This window comes from Oncorhynchus nerka, linkage group LG12, assembly GCF_034236695.1.
Source record: "Oncorhynchus nerka isolate Pitt River linkage group LG12, Oner_Uvic_2.0, whole genome shotgun sequence".
In the NCBI taxonomy this organism is placed as follows: Eukaryota; Metazoa; Chordata; class Actinopteri; order Salmoniformes; family Salmonidae; genus Oncorhynchus; species Oncorhynchus nerka.
In genome coordinates this window covers 58,444,612-58,459,992 of record NC_088407.1, presented here as the reverse complement: position 1 = coordinate 58,459,992, position 15,381 = coordinate 58,444,612, and the positions used below count along the sequence as shown (strand labels likewise).

General features: G+C 42.3%; 1 protein-coding gene across 7 annotated transcripts in view; it reads right to left on the bottom strand.

Annotated features, from left to right (window-relative positions):
- LOC115138449 (pleckstrin homology domain-containing family G member 3-like) overlaps positions 1–15,381 on the bottom strand; it is a 55,491-nt gene that overhangs the window by 15,172 nt on the left and 24,938 nt on the right. For 6 of the 7 annotated variants that reach the window (XM_065025681.1, XM_065025682.1, XM_065025683.1 and 3 more), the window contains 2 exons: positions 5,525–6,027; positions 2,249–2,349 (listed from right to left, as the gene is read on the bottom strand). In XM_065025681.1, coding sequence (XP_064881753.1) covers positions 2,249–2,349; positions 5,525–6,027 — 604 coding nt within the window. Of the gene's footprint in view, positions 1–594; positions 604–2,248; positions 2,350–5,524; positions 6,028–15,381 lie in introns of those variants that run through there. The other variant, XM_029675303.2, reaches the window with a different exon arrangement.

Sequence of the window (15,381 nt, the reverse complement as noted above, 5' to 3'; positions counted from 1 at the left end):
GTCAGAGACAGCAAGAAGAAGAATTCAGTAAACTACAGATAACGGCCAAAATATTGGAAACAATAAATGAAGGAAACTAAGTATATTGAAAGCAGCTGCTCCCCACAGGTGTAGTTTCTGAGTTAAACAATTAACAACCCATCATGGTAGCCCCTATGATGATAATGCCTCCATCCACAGGGCACGAGTGGTCACTGAATGATTTGATGAGCCTGCAAACGAGGTAAACCATACGCCATGGCAGTCTCAGTCACCAGATCTCAACCCAATTGAACATTTATGGGAGATTCTGGAGCGGCGCCTGAGACCCCGTTTTCCACCACCATCAACAAAACACCAAATTATGGAATTTCTCCTGGAAGAATGGTGTCGCATCCCTCCAATAGAGTTCCAGACACTTGTAGAATCTATGCCTATGTGCACTGAAGCTGCTCTGGCCAACGCCCTATTAAGACACTTTATGTTGGGGTTTCCTCTATTTTGGCAGTTACCTGTACATTCAGGTACTATGTCAGGTAACATGTTTATGTTTTGCCTGTGGCGATACCCAAACAAATAGAATATGCATGGCTGAATGTGTTTGTTCTGGTTAACCTCATTCTGTCCATAGACTCCAGAGAGTCAGGTTTCCCACACCAGAGTGGACACAAGGAGAGAGGGGTCACCACTGCAAAACATAAAGGAGTACAAAACCAACAACATCACCACAAAAAGGTGTTCTACGTGGTCACTGGCCACACACATGCCCAATCAAAGAAAATCTAACATTAACAGCATTCAGCTGCATGGGCTGAACCAAATAATAAAGGAAAAACATACCAATGTGTCAATATGCTCAGAGTACAATGAAATGTCTTTGTGCTTTTTTGTTTGAGGTTTATTTTTGCCTAAAGATCATGTTCATTAAAATGTTCCAAGATATTCTTTCATCAAGCCATTATGTGGCTTCTAGTGGCAGGGGAAGATGGTCTGTTTCAGGGGTACAAGCAGAGTAGTGTGGTGACCTGACCTGGAAACGGGTGCAGTGTGTCACTGTGGGTCAGAGCAGTACTGTAGTGGGAACTTTAAATCACAACATGACCCAGAGACAGTCACTAGTTAGTCACACACATCTCTAAACTGAATGATGAGTCTAGGACCGTCTGAAAACCCTGTGTATGACAATGAACTCTCTGCATGAGACTGTCAGTCTCCAATACAATACAGATAACAGAATGCCATTCCATGTCTATGCAGAGGTTCGTACAGTTTCTGCTTGAATTAATCTGTCCTCAATCACCTTGGGAGAGTGCATCAGTGTTGCACATGTTTTCAAACCAGTGCTGTAGAAGTACGCTTGCCTCTTGCGCATCAGTAATTTGCTCCCCCTGGGCACTTCCTGCTAATTGGCACGACTCAGTCACAGCGTTTAGCCGAGATGATGCGTAGTGTGCAGTGTCTCGATCAGACAACATCCTAATAATCCATTCTAACAGACACACTTCATTTACTTTCTAAAGGACTGTAAACACAGTGTATAATGATTCTGTAGGAGAGTCAGGGGGATGTATATATGAAACTCCCCTTGCTGTAGATGAAACAAACCCCAATCAAAACCTCTATTTTAGAAGTCTACGCTGGTAGAAATTGCATCGGATCCTTTTTTTCACCATTTGGTTTCTATGGCATTAGACTATGATTGGGGAGCATGTGGGGAGGAACCTGACAGAGCATAGGGATGTTTGTGGCTCTTCTCTTTTGGCATGAGGCTTAGTGAGCATATGCTGACACGATACGTTTACATAGGATCAGCCGAACAACAACATATTATGTCTATCGGGTGCACAGAGTGGGTGGTGGTCCTGATAGCATCTGCAGCAGAGTGGACACATACAGCCATAATGTCATTTGTCTAATGCGTAACTGATCCCAATCTGCTGTGTTCTGGGCCAATCTGTGTGTTTGGTGTTGGTTAGCCATATTTTCCTCTATCGGTCTAAATCTGTTTTGAGGTCAAACTCTCCAACACAGCCATAAAACAGAGCTCTTGCCAGGAAGCCTTTGAATCCATCTCTGTCAAAACATCATTCCACTGAAATGGCAATGTCTTCCCAATGTATGCTTCAAGTTGAGTGTAATGAGTGTTAAACGTGTACCAAGTTGTTTTTGTGTAGACGGTCTTTAAAAAGAAACGCATACATGCAGTTCCAGTTCATTTGCCTTGTCATTTTGGGAGAACACGGGGCGTTGACAGGTGTCTGAGGCTTACCTGTTAAACAAATAGATGTCCTCTATATTCCCAAACAAGGAAGAAACCTGGTCTGGTTGAATGGGAAGGTTGTCCATGTCTATGATGTGAGCCAGGTAATCCTAAATAAACAACAAGACTATGGTTACTGCAGGTTCTATTTTCCCTATGAAAAACCAAATATCCTGTGTGTGTGTGTGTGTATATTTTCAGTCTAAACTGCAATTTCAAATCATTTCCAGTAGAGGGAGCTTGTGTATAGAGAAAATTTAACATGCGCCTGTGCTGTTGGCTCATGGTGGATTCTGCTTCAATGTTTCAGTTTACTGCACATCCTGTTTGCACTTTTTATGACCAGGCTAAAAAAGACCACATAGGATGATGCCCATCTGCTGTCCATTAAAACAACACTGTATGACTCAGGATCAATGTGTTCAAATCCAAGTGGTTATGTTGTAATGTTTCAATGGTCCTTTTAAGGAGTTATTCCTTGTTACTGGAGGGTAGTTCTGTAAAAGTCCATCAGACCAGCACACAGTGTTCTCCTCCCATGGCCTCTCTCCCATCTGGTGGCAGGACTACTCGATTTGAATAGAACTGAAACAGAGGCACATTAGTCAGAGTAGATGCTAGGAATGGCTGATGCTTCCTCTTTCACCCAGTAACACACTGGTGTTCCTTATAGAAAGGCACCAAATACAGACAACTACATAACTCAAATGTCTTGCAAGCAGACACGCACTCGCAGAAGAAAAATCAAACAGTGTTCGACTGTTCGTATACGCAAACACACGTGTGCACACACAGAACCCGAGCCCCGTCAGTGCAGTGTGAAGTAGTCATCCCTTCTCACCACACACTGAACTAAACCATTTCATAGTGGAAGCATTCCCGTCCAGTGACAGCAATGCCGACTGTCTTTCAGCAGGGCGTCTCACAGTCTCAGTCTTGAGCACCACTAACACCAGCCACACTGAGGCCCCCTACTGACCACACACAGCCTGCGAACATATGTACAGCCTGCTGTCAGAACAACGTTAGGCTTGTGAGTATGGTTGGGTGACCCATAAAAGGGTAGTGCACCCTAGGGGGAGGGGAAGAGCCATTTAGAGTGATATCTGGGAAGTGGCACATGTATTGAAATAGAGATGACCTAGTGAAAATTGATGAGAGGAAGACTATGGAAGCTAGCAGTACTCCAAACAGAGAGATTTTGACCCTCAGCATATCTGTTGAGGTGGAAGTGAAGGTGCGATTCCACCTGTGTCACACAGCTGTTCTAAGAGCTGAGATAAGGAGGTTTCTGCTTTCCCCAGATGTGGCACACAGTAGGTGGTGTGGAGAGGCATGTTCCTAGACAGTGTCTGCTCTCCGCCAGATAAACTAACAGCTTCCCAGGTGTAGTGTCGACATCATAAGTGACAGTAGCAGGACAAACAGATGCATCAAATATGTCACTGAAATGCCAAGCTTCACATCCTGGAAAAGGAGATTCTGGAACTGAAACGTGCACAACAAGATGCCACTGCAGAGCAAGTCATTGAAATGCTGAATTTAGATTTGGGATTGTTCAAAGAGTTTCCTCCACCACAACATTATGTGGGGAAAAAAACTGTTGCTACTCTGCTATGTTTCTTCAGTTGGCATTGTGATGGCTGTGTTTTTGTTGGCTGTTGCCTGTAAGAGGCCGGAAAAGCTCCGTATCCTAGTTTAGGTTGCAATGAAGCAGGCAGCTAGGCAGGGCTAGTTGGAAGTCCTGAGGCAGTGTGGGAGTGTTTGTCACGAGCAGGACTGCGTGATTACTCTGGCTACTGCTGCAGCAGCAAGGGCTCAGTCAGAGCATATCACCCTCCAACACCTCCTAGGCCAGGCGCCAGCAGCACAGTCAGCCACACAGAGACGAGGTGAAGAGGGCCAGTAACACCTCTGACCTGTCTGCGTCATGTGTTTAAGACATTATAACCTGTACGCTACAGGGCTCTCAAGAGAATTACCCCAACCTTAAGGGGCCAATAGGTAAGGCTGATCTGCACAGTTGGCAGTTGTTTTCAGACTACAAAGCCAGCAGTCATGATAAGAAGTCAGTTTACTTAAATGTGGAGTGGAAGAAATCATCTCTGTCCCATTTCCCACAACCAGGAGATGACGTTAGAAGCATCCGTTAATATCGATGACCAAGCTCATCGGGGGAGAGGTTCTGCCTTGAAAGAGGTGCTTTGTGTCTTAGCCCTGATTTTGCTTTCGAACTCAAGACCTGAGAAGATAACGAGATCCAAGTTTCAGAGCTGTATGTATTCACAGTAATGTAAACAGAGTGCATTACATACATCAGTTTAAAAACGTATCAGTCACATTGGAATCCTTAATCCGCTGGTTTTACAGGCTACATGGTATTTTCTATCCGATTATGAAAATGCAGTGGTGCAAAGCACTTAAGAATACTTTAAAGTACTTAAGTGTAATTTTGGGGGGTATCTGTACTTAACTTTTTATGTTTGACAACTTTTACTTCATTATATTCCTAAAGAAAATAATGTACTTCATACATTTTGAATGCTTAGCAGGACAGGAAAATGGTCCAATTCACACACTTATCAAGAGATCACCCCTACTCACTAAACAAAAATGCTTTGTTTGTAAATAATCTCTGCATGTTATTGTGTGCCCCTGCCTATCCGTAAATTTAAAAAAAACAAGAAAATTGTGCCGTCTGGTTTGCTTAATATAAGCGGTTTGAAAATGTACACTTTCTTTTGATCCTTAAATGTATTTTTGCAATTACATTGACTTTTGATAGTTAAGGATATTTAAAACCAAATACTTTAAAACTTTTACTCAAGTAGTATTTTACTGGGTGACTTTCACTTCAGTAATATTTTATTAAGGTATCTTTACTTTTAGTATGACAATTGGGTACTTTTTCCACCTCTGAAAATGCCTGTTACAAAATACGCAGGGAACCGTTTCACCAGGAAATCAAACTACATCCTGGTAAAACAATCAACCCTAGAATATTTTATAGGTAGCAGACACATGTGGCTACAAGGCAAGCAGTCACTTGGAAAATGGAGAACCTTATTTACTCTCCCATTCCTTAGTCTCTGGCTAACTCCAGTAAATCAGCTCCATATTAGGGAGGTACAGACATTAAGTCATTGCTACATACCATTCCAAGAGAAACACTCTGAAATACCTATTAACTTACACTATATCATATAGTGAAAACACTATTGCATAGATTCAGGTCAAGCCTCAGTCCTATTAACTAGAACTGAATGGATGGTCAAGGCGACTCACCTCCACGATGCTGCGAAGGTCCCTGACATACATGCGCTCCGTCTCAATGATCTCCATGACCACACGGTCCACGTAGCTGAGCATGGGGTTGGGCGCCATGGCTTCAGTGGCAAAGGGTGAGGTTGGGGTCAGAGGTGCAAAAGCTCTCCTGTTGGAGGTGTTGGACTGGGACCTGGTTTGACTGTGGCTCCGCCACTGGTCTCTGGCCCCTCCCTGGCTGAGGCCCTGTAGCTGGGCCTGTGGCTGCTCTCTGGCTCCCTTTGCAGGGCTGAGCTCCAGGTCAATGTCCTCTCTACTGGGGGGAGGTGGTGTGGAGGAGGGGAGGGCCGTGGTACTGCCGTAGAGGCTGTGGCTGTCCCTGGAGGAGCCAGAGGACAGAGTGGACACCAAGCTCACTGGACGCTTAGCCTCTCCCTCCGAAGGGTCAGCACACAGCTGGCTGTAGCCGTCTGGTCGCTCATGACAATCACTGACGGAGACGGCAGAGTACAACCGAGGAGATTCTGATAGAGAAGAGAGAAAGGTGAGTTAATATGCAGGGTTCATGGGCAGAAAATAGATCAACAAGATTGTTATCAGGATCTTACAATACATTTTAGATCCATTGAATCAAATACTGTACTCCGATGAGTGATTCATAATCCATGACATTATGAACCCAGTGTCCAGCCTGAGGAGGAGTGCTTTACTGTGAAGGGGATTTCTCAAATCATTACTGACTTGCCCCAGTTACAGCACTCCACATTCTCTGGAAAACCCAGCCATTTCCTCCACCCTCCCTGACTGGTAGTGGCTTAGAAAAAAAATGGAGGAAAAACCGATCAGGAGAAAATAGGGGAGTGGGAACCAGAGTCTTGTTTATGGAGCTACTTCTCAAATCAAGAAAAATGGAATTCATATTCAGTTTCACATCCTTCCGGTCCAGATTGGGAATGTTCCCCACAAACTTTCCCCAAATACATCAAGACACAGTGGTTTATTTCAGAAAGTATTTGGAAGGTAAAAGGTCAAAATACATTTTGCACCATTTAAAACTATGATATTCTTGCCACTGAACTTGAAACCAATAAACTGAGCCATCTGGAGAACAAACCCCTTATTGGTCACAGCAGTGATTGGGCCAGGGATATTGCCAAGTGAGGACAGAGAGATGGTGTTAATACAGACTTACTTCATGGAGTCAACTGTGTTAACAAATTCTTTATGAAATCGATAAGGCAGTCATAAAATATGCTTCATTAGCAGACATCCCACATCTTATAACACGGATCTGTCACTAGGCACTGCGGGCAGCAGGCCATTTGACCGGAGATGTGATCTGTTACCAATGACCCAAATGACTTCAGAACTGAGGGAGGGCCTGTCTATATAGTAAGGATGGTATCACAAAAGTGATATACTTGAACATTTCACCTTTGAGGTATAATAAATGTAGAAAAAAAAATATTATTAGAAAGTATTGGAGATGAAAGAAGAGCTCTTTGAGGTCATAAGTCAAATTTGTGGAATCAACATATACAGGAAACAAAACAAGTCTCTCCCCCTCTACATAGGTTATATATAGACAGTCAGCTGGATGTTGCCAGTGAACTCTGGTGAATCACACAGTCACTGTAGAAGTGAGTGAAGAGCAAACACACAGGTTTCTACACAAGCCACATGCCTTCCTCCTCCTGGCATCCTCAAGTTTCCATGAATCAGGGGTGAGCTCATCAGGCCTAGAATGCTGGTGCAGTCATTCTGTGCTACACGCCAGCCTCTACAGTCTACCACAGGGCTCGTCTACAACACCAGACTCAAGCATGCCAAGTCTCAGAGAAAGAAGGGGTGAGCATGCAAACAAGGGTTGACCACTTCATAGAAGCTGTTTAGAGTAGTTACAAAACCATGAAATAGTACTACTTACAGGGAGTAATAGTACAGTAGGCTGTTGGACTCAGACCACTAGGAGTTTCTGTTGTAGTATCTACTCAGACAGAAGCTCCTCCTTTCCCCATTTACTTTGGGCTGGGAAAATTACTACCTCGCCTGCTCTAAGAGCCAGCCGCCAAGGCCTCCCTCCCTATCACCTCTGTGCTGACGTCAATGCCCAGACTGTCATGACTGGAGGAGTAATGGCAGTCAAAACATCTCCAGGTCTAATAACAAACCCTAACGAGTCTCCAAGCCACTCAGTTCTACAAGTGGAGCGCAAATTATATGACCGGTCCTAGGCTAATTCAATCTTTACATAGTATGTTTCTTTACAGAATTAGTAAATAATGGTGACTCGACATTAGGCTCATCAACATCATGACAAGCCATGGCAGTAAGATGGGCCATAAAATAATAAAAATGATGTAAGAGATGTGGAAGGTCTAGGGCATTAGTACCGGGGCCAAGGATAAGAGAGAAAGGCAGCAACAGTAAACTGTACCACCTAGGGCTGTGGCAGTCATGGAATTGTCAACCGGTGATTGTCAAGTAGAATAACTACTGGTCTGACGGTAATTGACCATTAATTAACAAACATATTTAGCATCTCCTGTCTTCCACACAGCCTACAAGCCACTGATGCAGGCCTTTGTAACATCTACATTTGAAAAAGTCTAATAAAGCCATATAATATAGCCTACACCTTCACAATAAATCCATTATTTATTTTAGAGAGGTCTAAAGAAACATGATATGAAGAAAATGTAGCCTACTTCAGAAGAACAGAATAGCTTTCACTGAGTTGTCCTTATGTTAGGTCCTGACCTGGCTATGGGCTACACTAATTCATTAAGCAGATAAGATTTGCTTAGAATGGCATTTTATAGTGGCATTATTTTATAGTATGAAGAACACAATTGAAATAGCTGAATAAAACAGAAAGGATATTTTCTCCAAAAATTTCTGAGGGAGTGCGCACATGTGGCTATTCTGTGTTGAGTGGTTAAGAAAAGGTCCTCCTTTATGCTTAATTTAGAGCTATTTATGCAACTTCAGTTGTGATACAAATGTTGGGCTAAATGTTAAGATTTTTAATACATTCTAAGGCTAACAACTAATGATGATTTGAAAAAAGACGCATGAAAGGCATGAGCTCTGCTTTGTTTCTTGCATAGGCTGCACACACTTGACAATGCTTCGAATTTCCCGACGGCATACCCCTAGTGTGGCTGTAATGCCCTCAAAAAAACAACAGAAAAAACATACCTTTTGTGGCCAGTAGCCGTTGTGCCCTTGAGCTGAATATAATAATTCCCTTCTTCCGGCTGCATATCCCGAAGAACCTCTCACATCTTGCTCAGATATCTCAATTCTTATTAGCCAATGCCCGTCACCTGATCGGGTTCTTCTCACAGGCATCAATCTCTACTCCGAAGTAGGCTACAAGTGAAGACAGAGAAGCAACTGCGCGCGTCCTTATTTAATTCCAAGGTGCATATTGAATATGTTAGAACTGTCCACAACAAGATGAGTAGGCCTAACGAACAGCAAATAGCACTAGCCTATTTCAATCTACTATCCCCCATAGTACAAAAGTTTACTTATTCCATTGGTCAATTGACCCGTGCGAGAAATAAATATTCCAAAACATACTCTGGGACAGTTGTGGGATGCGATAGATCCCAAATTAATACCACCACTCGCATCCATTTGAATTATTATTACTTTTTTTTTTTTTAAAGCAATGAGGCTGATGCAACAGATCAGAACATTTAGCTTAATTTTGATAAACTATTAGGTCATTTCTTCACATTATAAGTGCAGCAATGCGTACACGGCAGTAGGCTATAAGGGCGAATGTTCCAAAATGCAATCATTTAGCAGGAAAACACCATTCTCAAAAGGTACCACAAATGTGATTATGCATGTAATGCTTTATTATAAAAAGGTGCATTTTTATGGTGAAAATGATCTTCCCCAAAAGTGAAAATCATGCACCACCTATGTATGCCAGTTAGGCTCTTCACCGGTTGTAAAGTAGATTAATGTGCTTCATTTGAAGAAGTTATTTGACCACTTTAGTTGCGATACAAACCTTATCAAAACATATTGGCCAGGCTACATGAGGTGTGGGACTATGATTTGTTAAAGTAATAAAAAAAAAATTAAAGTATGAGCTGTCTGCCTTACTGCACACAACCTGGGCATCATTCACTAGTGATAATACATAATTCACAAGCGATAGGCTAATATTGTCACCCATCAGACTATTCTTGATTTAATCTAGTCTTTACATATACTAAATAATATATGTGTGTGAAATTAGTTTTAATTTAGAATGAAGCATTATCATGAAGAATGAAGCAAAAATATACATGTCATCTATGCACTTAAACAGCAAATGGAGGACGCTTTTCCAGTGGTTTATTTTCATGCCAGCCAGGTAGGCTATACTCCTGTTGTAAAGCCAAACAATGTGCTTAAATATTAGGAAAGTTGAGAAATAAATATAGTTAGCCTATCCTAAAGAAATCTGATGGGATCCTCTTTTTAATGGCCTCTATCACTCCGTTTTCTGACGCAGGCATAGCCTATAGAAATGTTGCGCAAAATGAGCTCTCATGAAGTGTTTGATTTTTGATCGATATGCATTGATGTCAGAGTGATTAGAGAAACAATATAGTGCCGAGTACCAGACAGTTAGCAAGTTTGGTAGGCTACTAATGACCATCAGCAGAATCAGAGCTTAGAGAAGCTTAGTTACATTGACTAAACAGTCACGTGGAAATTGACTGCGGTCATGTCTCCACCGGTGTGGCGGTAATAGGTCACTAACTGCCCTAGTACCACCAATCTTCTCTTTCCCTGCTCAGAGTACCCACTGAAGATATAAGGTACTCGATATTTGCCTGATCCCACACTCTATTGGTTTGAGCTCCTCCATACGATTCTATCAACCACACACGGAGTGGCTTCATTGTAGCAGGCAATGCTAAGGAATGCAAATTAAAAGCCCTGGTAAACATGTGGGTCTGGAAATAAGGTTAGAGCTAAATTAGCAAGCCTACTGTGACGCAGGGCAGTGTTTCCATTGGGCCTCTGTGGATAAGGAAGTCAGATGCAGGATTACCAGAGAGGACATTGATGACCTCCATCTCTAGTACATCACAGACATAAACCATGACTGACAAAATAGCAAAAAAGAAAGACTGCTAATGACTTGGCCATAGGCATTCATCTCACGTACCTATATTAAGTTGAAATCCTCACAGTGTCATCCTCACGTATCAGACTCCCGCTCAGAACTTAAAAAGGCAGTGTCTGGTCTATCCTGGTGCCTCAGTCTCTCCAGCATCTGCAAACATTTAATACTGATCCCAGAGGATCAACATATCTTCCCTGGCACAGGCCTGCCTGCACACCGCGCTGCCATGACCAATAAACTCCCACACTGGGTGATACAACTGTGATTCCACCCCCACACTGCCATACACCAACACCTGTCCCTTCACTAACAGAGAAACAAAATGAATATGTCAGTAAACATGGCCCTACAGATGTTCAGATGAGATACCTCACAATTCTGAACACACACACACACACACACCGATTTGACTTCATCTGAATACAGGTGGTGACCAGATGTCATCCCTCATAAAAAAAGTGTTTACAATGAGAAACCTAATTTACTTCCAGTAATACTTTAGCATATTATAGCAACAATTCTCTTGAGATACATAGTCAGCTGGGGATCCTTGAACAGCCCATTTACAGGCCCTGGCTGAGCCAATAGCTGCAGGTAAATAACTGCTCTGGGACCTGTTAATACTCAGAAGGGGAGAAGTGTGTGGGAAGATGCCCTGAGTCTAGTTTAATGTGATGCATGTGGTCCTGACAGAACACAGAACTGTAGGTTACTGAGCTGAGGTATTCAAAACATAACATCTTTAGACAGATGTGTACATTCTTCTCTGAGAGTGTCAGAACGAACCACTCATTTCCTCACTCATGAGGGGGAACTGTTAAGTGTTCCTCCGCAGCTTTTGATGCAGAAGATATTTAGAAAATGTACAGTATGCACATCCATCACAGGACAACCAACACGCCATGACAAAGCAACAGCTGATTTTTCATCTTCACCATTGAGACTTCATATACACACACAGATACTTTCACATGGAGTATTCAAAGCTTTGGGTAAATATTTGGAGGCTGATTTGCAAGAAGATTTACATGTGTTGACCTCCCTGCGGCCTGTTCTCGGTTGGATGGTCTGCAAGTTACAGCTTTTAAAGACGTCTATAGGCATAGCATACATACAGTAGGGCAAAAAAGTATTTAGTCAGCCACCAATTGTGCAAGTTCTCCCACTTAAAAAGATAAGGCCTGTAATTTTCATCATAGGTACACTTCAACTATGACAGACAAAATGAGAAAAAAAACGATACATGGCCCCATTCATTCTTTCCTTTACACGGATCAGTCGTCCTGGTCCCTTTGCAGAAAAACAGCCCCAAAGCATGATGTTTCCACCCCCATGCTTCACAGTAGGTATGGTGTTCTTTGGATGCAACTCAGCATTCTTTGTCCTCCAAACACGACGAGTTGAGTTTACCAAAAAGTTATTTTGGTTTCATCTGACATTCTCCCAATCTTCTTCTGGATCATCCAAATGCTCTCTAGCAAACTTCAGATGGGCCTGGACACGTACTGGCTTAAGCAGGGGAACACGTCTGGCACTGCAGGATTTGAGTCCCTGGCGACGTAGTGTGTTACTGATGGTAGGCTTTGTTACTTTGGTCCCAGCTCGCTGCAGGTCATTCACTAGGTCCCCCCATGTGGTTCTGGGATTTTTGCTCACTGTTCTTGTGATCATTTTGACCCCACGGGGTGAGATCTTGCGTGGAGCCCCAGATCGAGGGGCCCCAGATCGAGGGAGATTATCAGTGGTCTTGTATGTCTTCCATTTCCTAAGAATTGCTCCCACAGTTGATTTCTTCAAACCATGCTGCTATCGCAGATTCAGTCTTCCCAGCCTGGTGCAGGTCTACAATTTTGTTTCTGGTGTCCTTTGACAGCTCTTTGGTCTTGGCCATAGTGGAGTTTGGAGTGTGACTGTTTGAGGTTGTGGACAGGTGTCTTTTATACTGATAACAAGTTCAAACAGGTGCCATTAATACAGGTAACGAGTGGAGGACAGAGGAGCCTCTTAAAGAAGTTACAGGTCTGTGAGAGCCAGAAATCTTGCTTGTAGGTGACCAAATACTTATTTTCCACCATAATTTGCAAATAAATAAATAAAAAATCCTACAATGTGATTTTCTGGATTTTGTTTTCTCATTTTGTCTGTCATAGTTGAAGTGTACCTATGATGAAAATGACATGCCTCTCATCTTTTTAAGTGGGAGAACTTGCACAATTGGTGGCTGACTAAATACTTTTTTGCCCCACTGTAGTAGACTACTTTATATCCACAATATTATTCAATCCAAGAGATGGCAGCACAGACTCCCACACCCTCAGGCTTTAGCTCAGTCACAAAGGCTTGGTAAGGGTAATTTCCATCTAAAAAGAGGACCCATGAGCACCAACATGTGAAGTTCATAGGAGCCTGTTAAATTGGGTGTCAAATGAAAGGTTAGTCTATTTTTTATTTTTTATTAAGGAATATACACACTGAACAAAAATAGAAAACGCAACATGCAACAATTTCAATTATTTTACTGAATTACAGTTCATAAAGGAAATCAGTCAATTGAAATAAATTCATTAGGACCAAATCTATGGATTTTTCATGACTGGGAATACAGACATGCATTTGTTGGTCACAGATACCTTTAAAAAAAGGTATTGGCATGGATCAGAAAACCAGTCAGTATCTGGTGTGACCATTTGCCTCATGCAGAGTTATATATATTTGTTGTACTTTTACCCCTACTTCTCCCCAATTGGTAGTTGTGTTCTTGTCCCATCGCTGAAACTCCCCTATGGACTCGGGAGAGGCGACTGTCGAGAGCCACGCATCCTCCAAAAACACGCACTTCTTCTTGACACACTGCTCGCTTAACCTGGAAGCCAGCCGCACCAATGTGTAGGGGGAAACACAGTCTAACTGATGACCGGGGTCAGCTTGCAGATGTCCGGCCTGCCACAAGGAGTCGCTAGAGTGCGATGGGACCAGGAAATCCTGGCCTGCCAAACCGTCCCGGACAACGCTGAGCTAAATGTGCGCCGCCTCATGGGTCTCCCGGTCATACTTACATATTATATTAATATTTTTGTTCACGTCTCAACCCTGTTCCATCCAAAGAAAATCAGACAAAGGCTTTGATTTCTTCAAACAGATGGAAAAGGAGTCTTAGAAACCATCTACCAGAAAAAGTCTTAAAAGCATTAGAAATACATCAAAACACAATGTTGAAGTAAAGACCCTTACCAACTTATATCAACACATATTTAGTTTAGGAGATTTGTTGCTGCCTTCTGTTGGTTTAACAAACATTGCTTTGAAATTCTGTTACCAAAAACCCACATATCGAAGATATTTTCTAATTTCTCTCCCTCATTAGGAGGGAGGACAATGAAAATTCACAGAAGTAACACAAAGATAGGACTATTGATTAGTTCTTGTTTTTTACTGATATCAATTTTGTTTAGGAATTATGAAATTCTGTTACCAAATCAGTAACAGAATTACTGAAAAATCGAACAATTTCTGTATTTCAATTGGCTACAATGGGAAAATCAGGCACAAACCAGTTGGGTCACCTGCTACTGTCCTCCCTTCCACTGGTATACTGTTATGTTCTTTCTCATCTGGTGGTCAATGCAAGAGTGTGTAAAGTATGGACAAGCCCTCCCTCGTTCCAATTAAGGTCACCTTTCCTGGCTCTTACTGACACCTACCCATGAGCCCCCTCCCTTTCCATTTACTCTAGCCAGAATCCTCATCCACTGAGCACCGGCCGACATCGTATGTCCATGGATGTTGAAAAGTAATTGAAATGTGGTCAGCCCGCCCTGGCCTGGATTTCAACGTCCACAGACATCTGGACCGGCCTTAAATTTAGCCCAAACATAAGCGTCCATGAGTGGTTCAGATTTGTTCCATTCTGGACCAAATCATAGACGTGTTAGTTTCACAAGTTTGGACAGCACAGTACAGTAAAGCAAAGCATAGTACAGGACAGACCTGTACTGTAGTTCAGTACAGGAAACAGTAGATCACACTAGAGTTGAGTACACTTATGTACTGTACATCTGATTGGTCCGGACCAACCAAAATTGGTGTAGTTTGTTGTTGGAGGTCATTAAAATAATAGCCAGTGTGTAGAATAATACCCAGATATGCAGAGGAGGATATTGCATATTTCTATCTTTGTGTACCTATTTAGGATACATCACCATGAAGAGAATGACATTCATAACTTTGCATTTATGTGTAGTACAGATCCAAGATCCAATTCTGAAATTACCGCAATACTGTTACTGGGTGTAAATCCACTTTACTTATTGTAGTTCAATAACCAAAATAGATTTTCAAAGTCACCACATTCTTTCTGCAGACATGGATGAATCTTAATCCGGAGCAGATTAGAGGTCGACCGATTTATTGGAATGGCCGATTTCCGATTGTTATGAAGAAAAAAAAAAGAAAAAAAACTTTTTAAAATAAATAAGTCATTCTGGTATTTTAGGGCACCAATTTTTTTTATATATATATATTTTTATACCTTTATTTAACTAGGCAAGTCAGTTAAGAACACATTCTTATTTTCAATGGCGGCCTGGGAACAGTGGGTTAACTGCCTGTTCAGGGGCAGAACGACAGATTTGTACCTTGTCAGCTCGGGGGTTTGAACTTGCAACCTTCCGGTTACTAGTCCAACGCTCTAACCACTAGGCTACCCTCCAACGCAATAATGACCTGCCTCTCTCTCGTT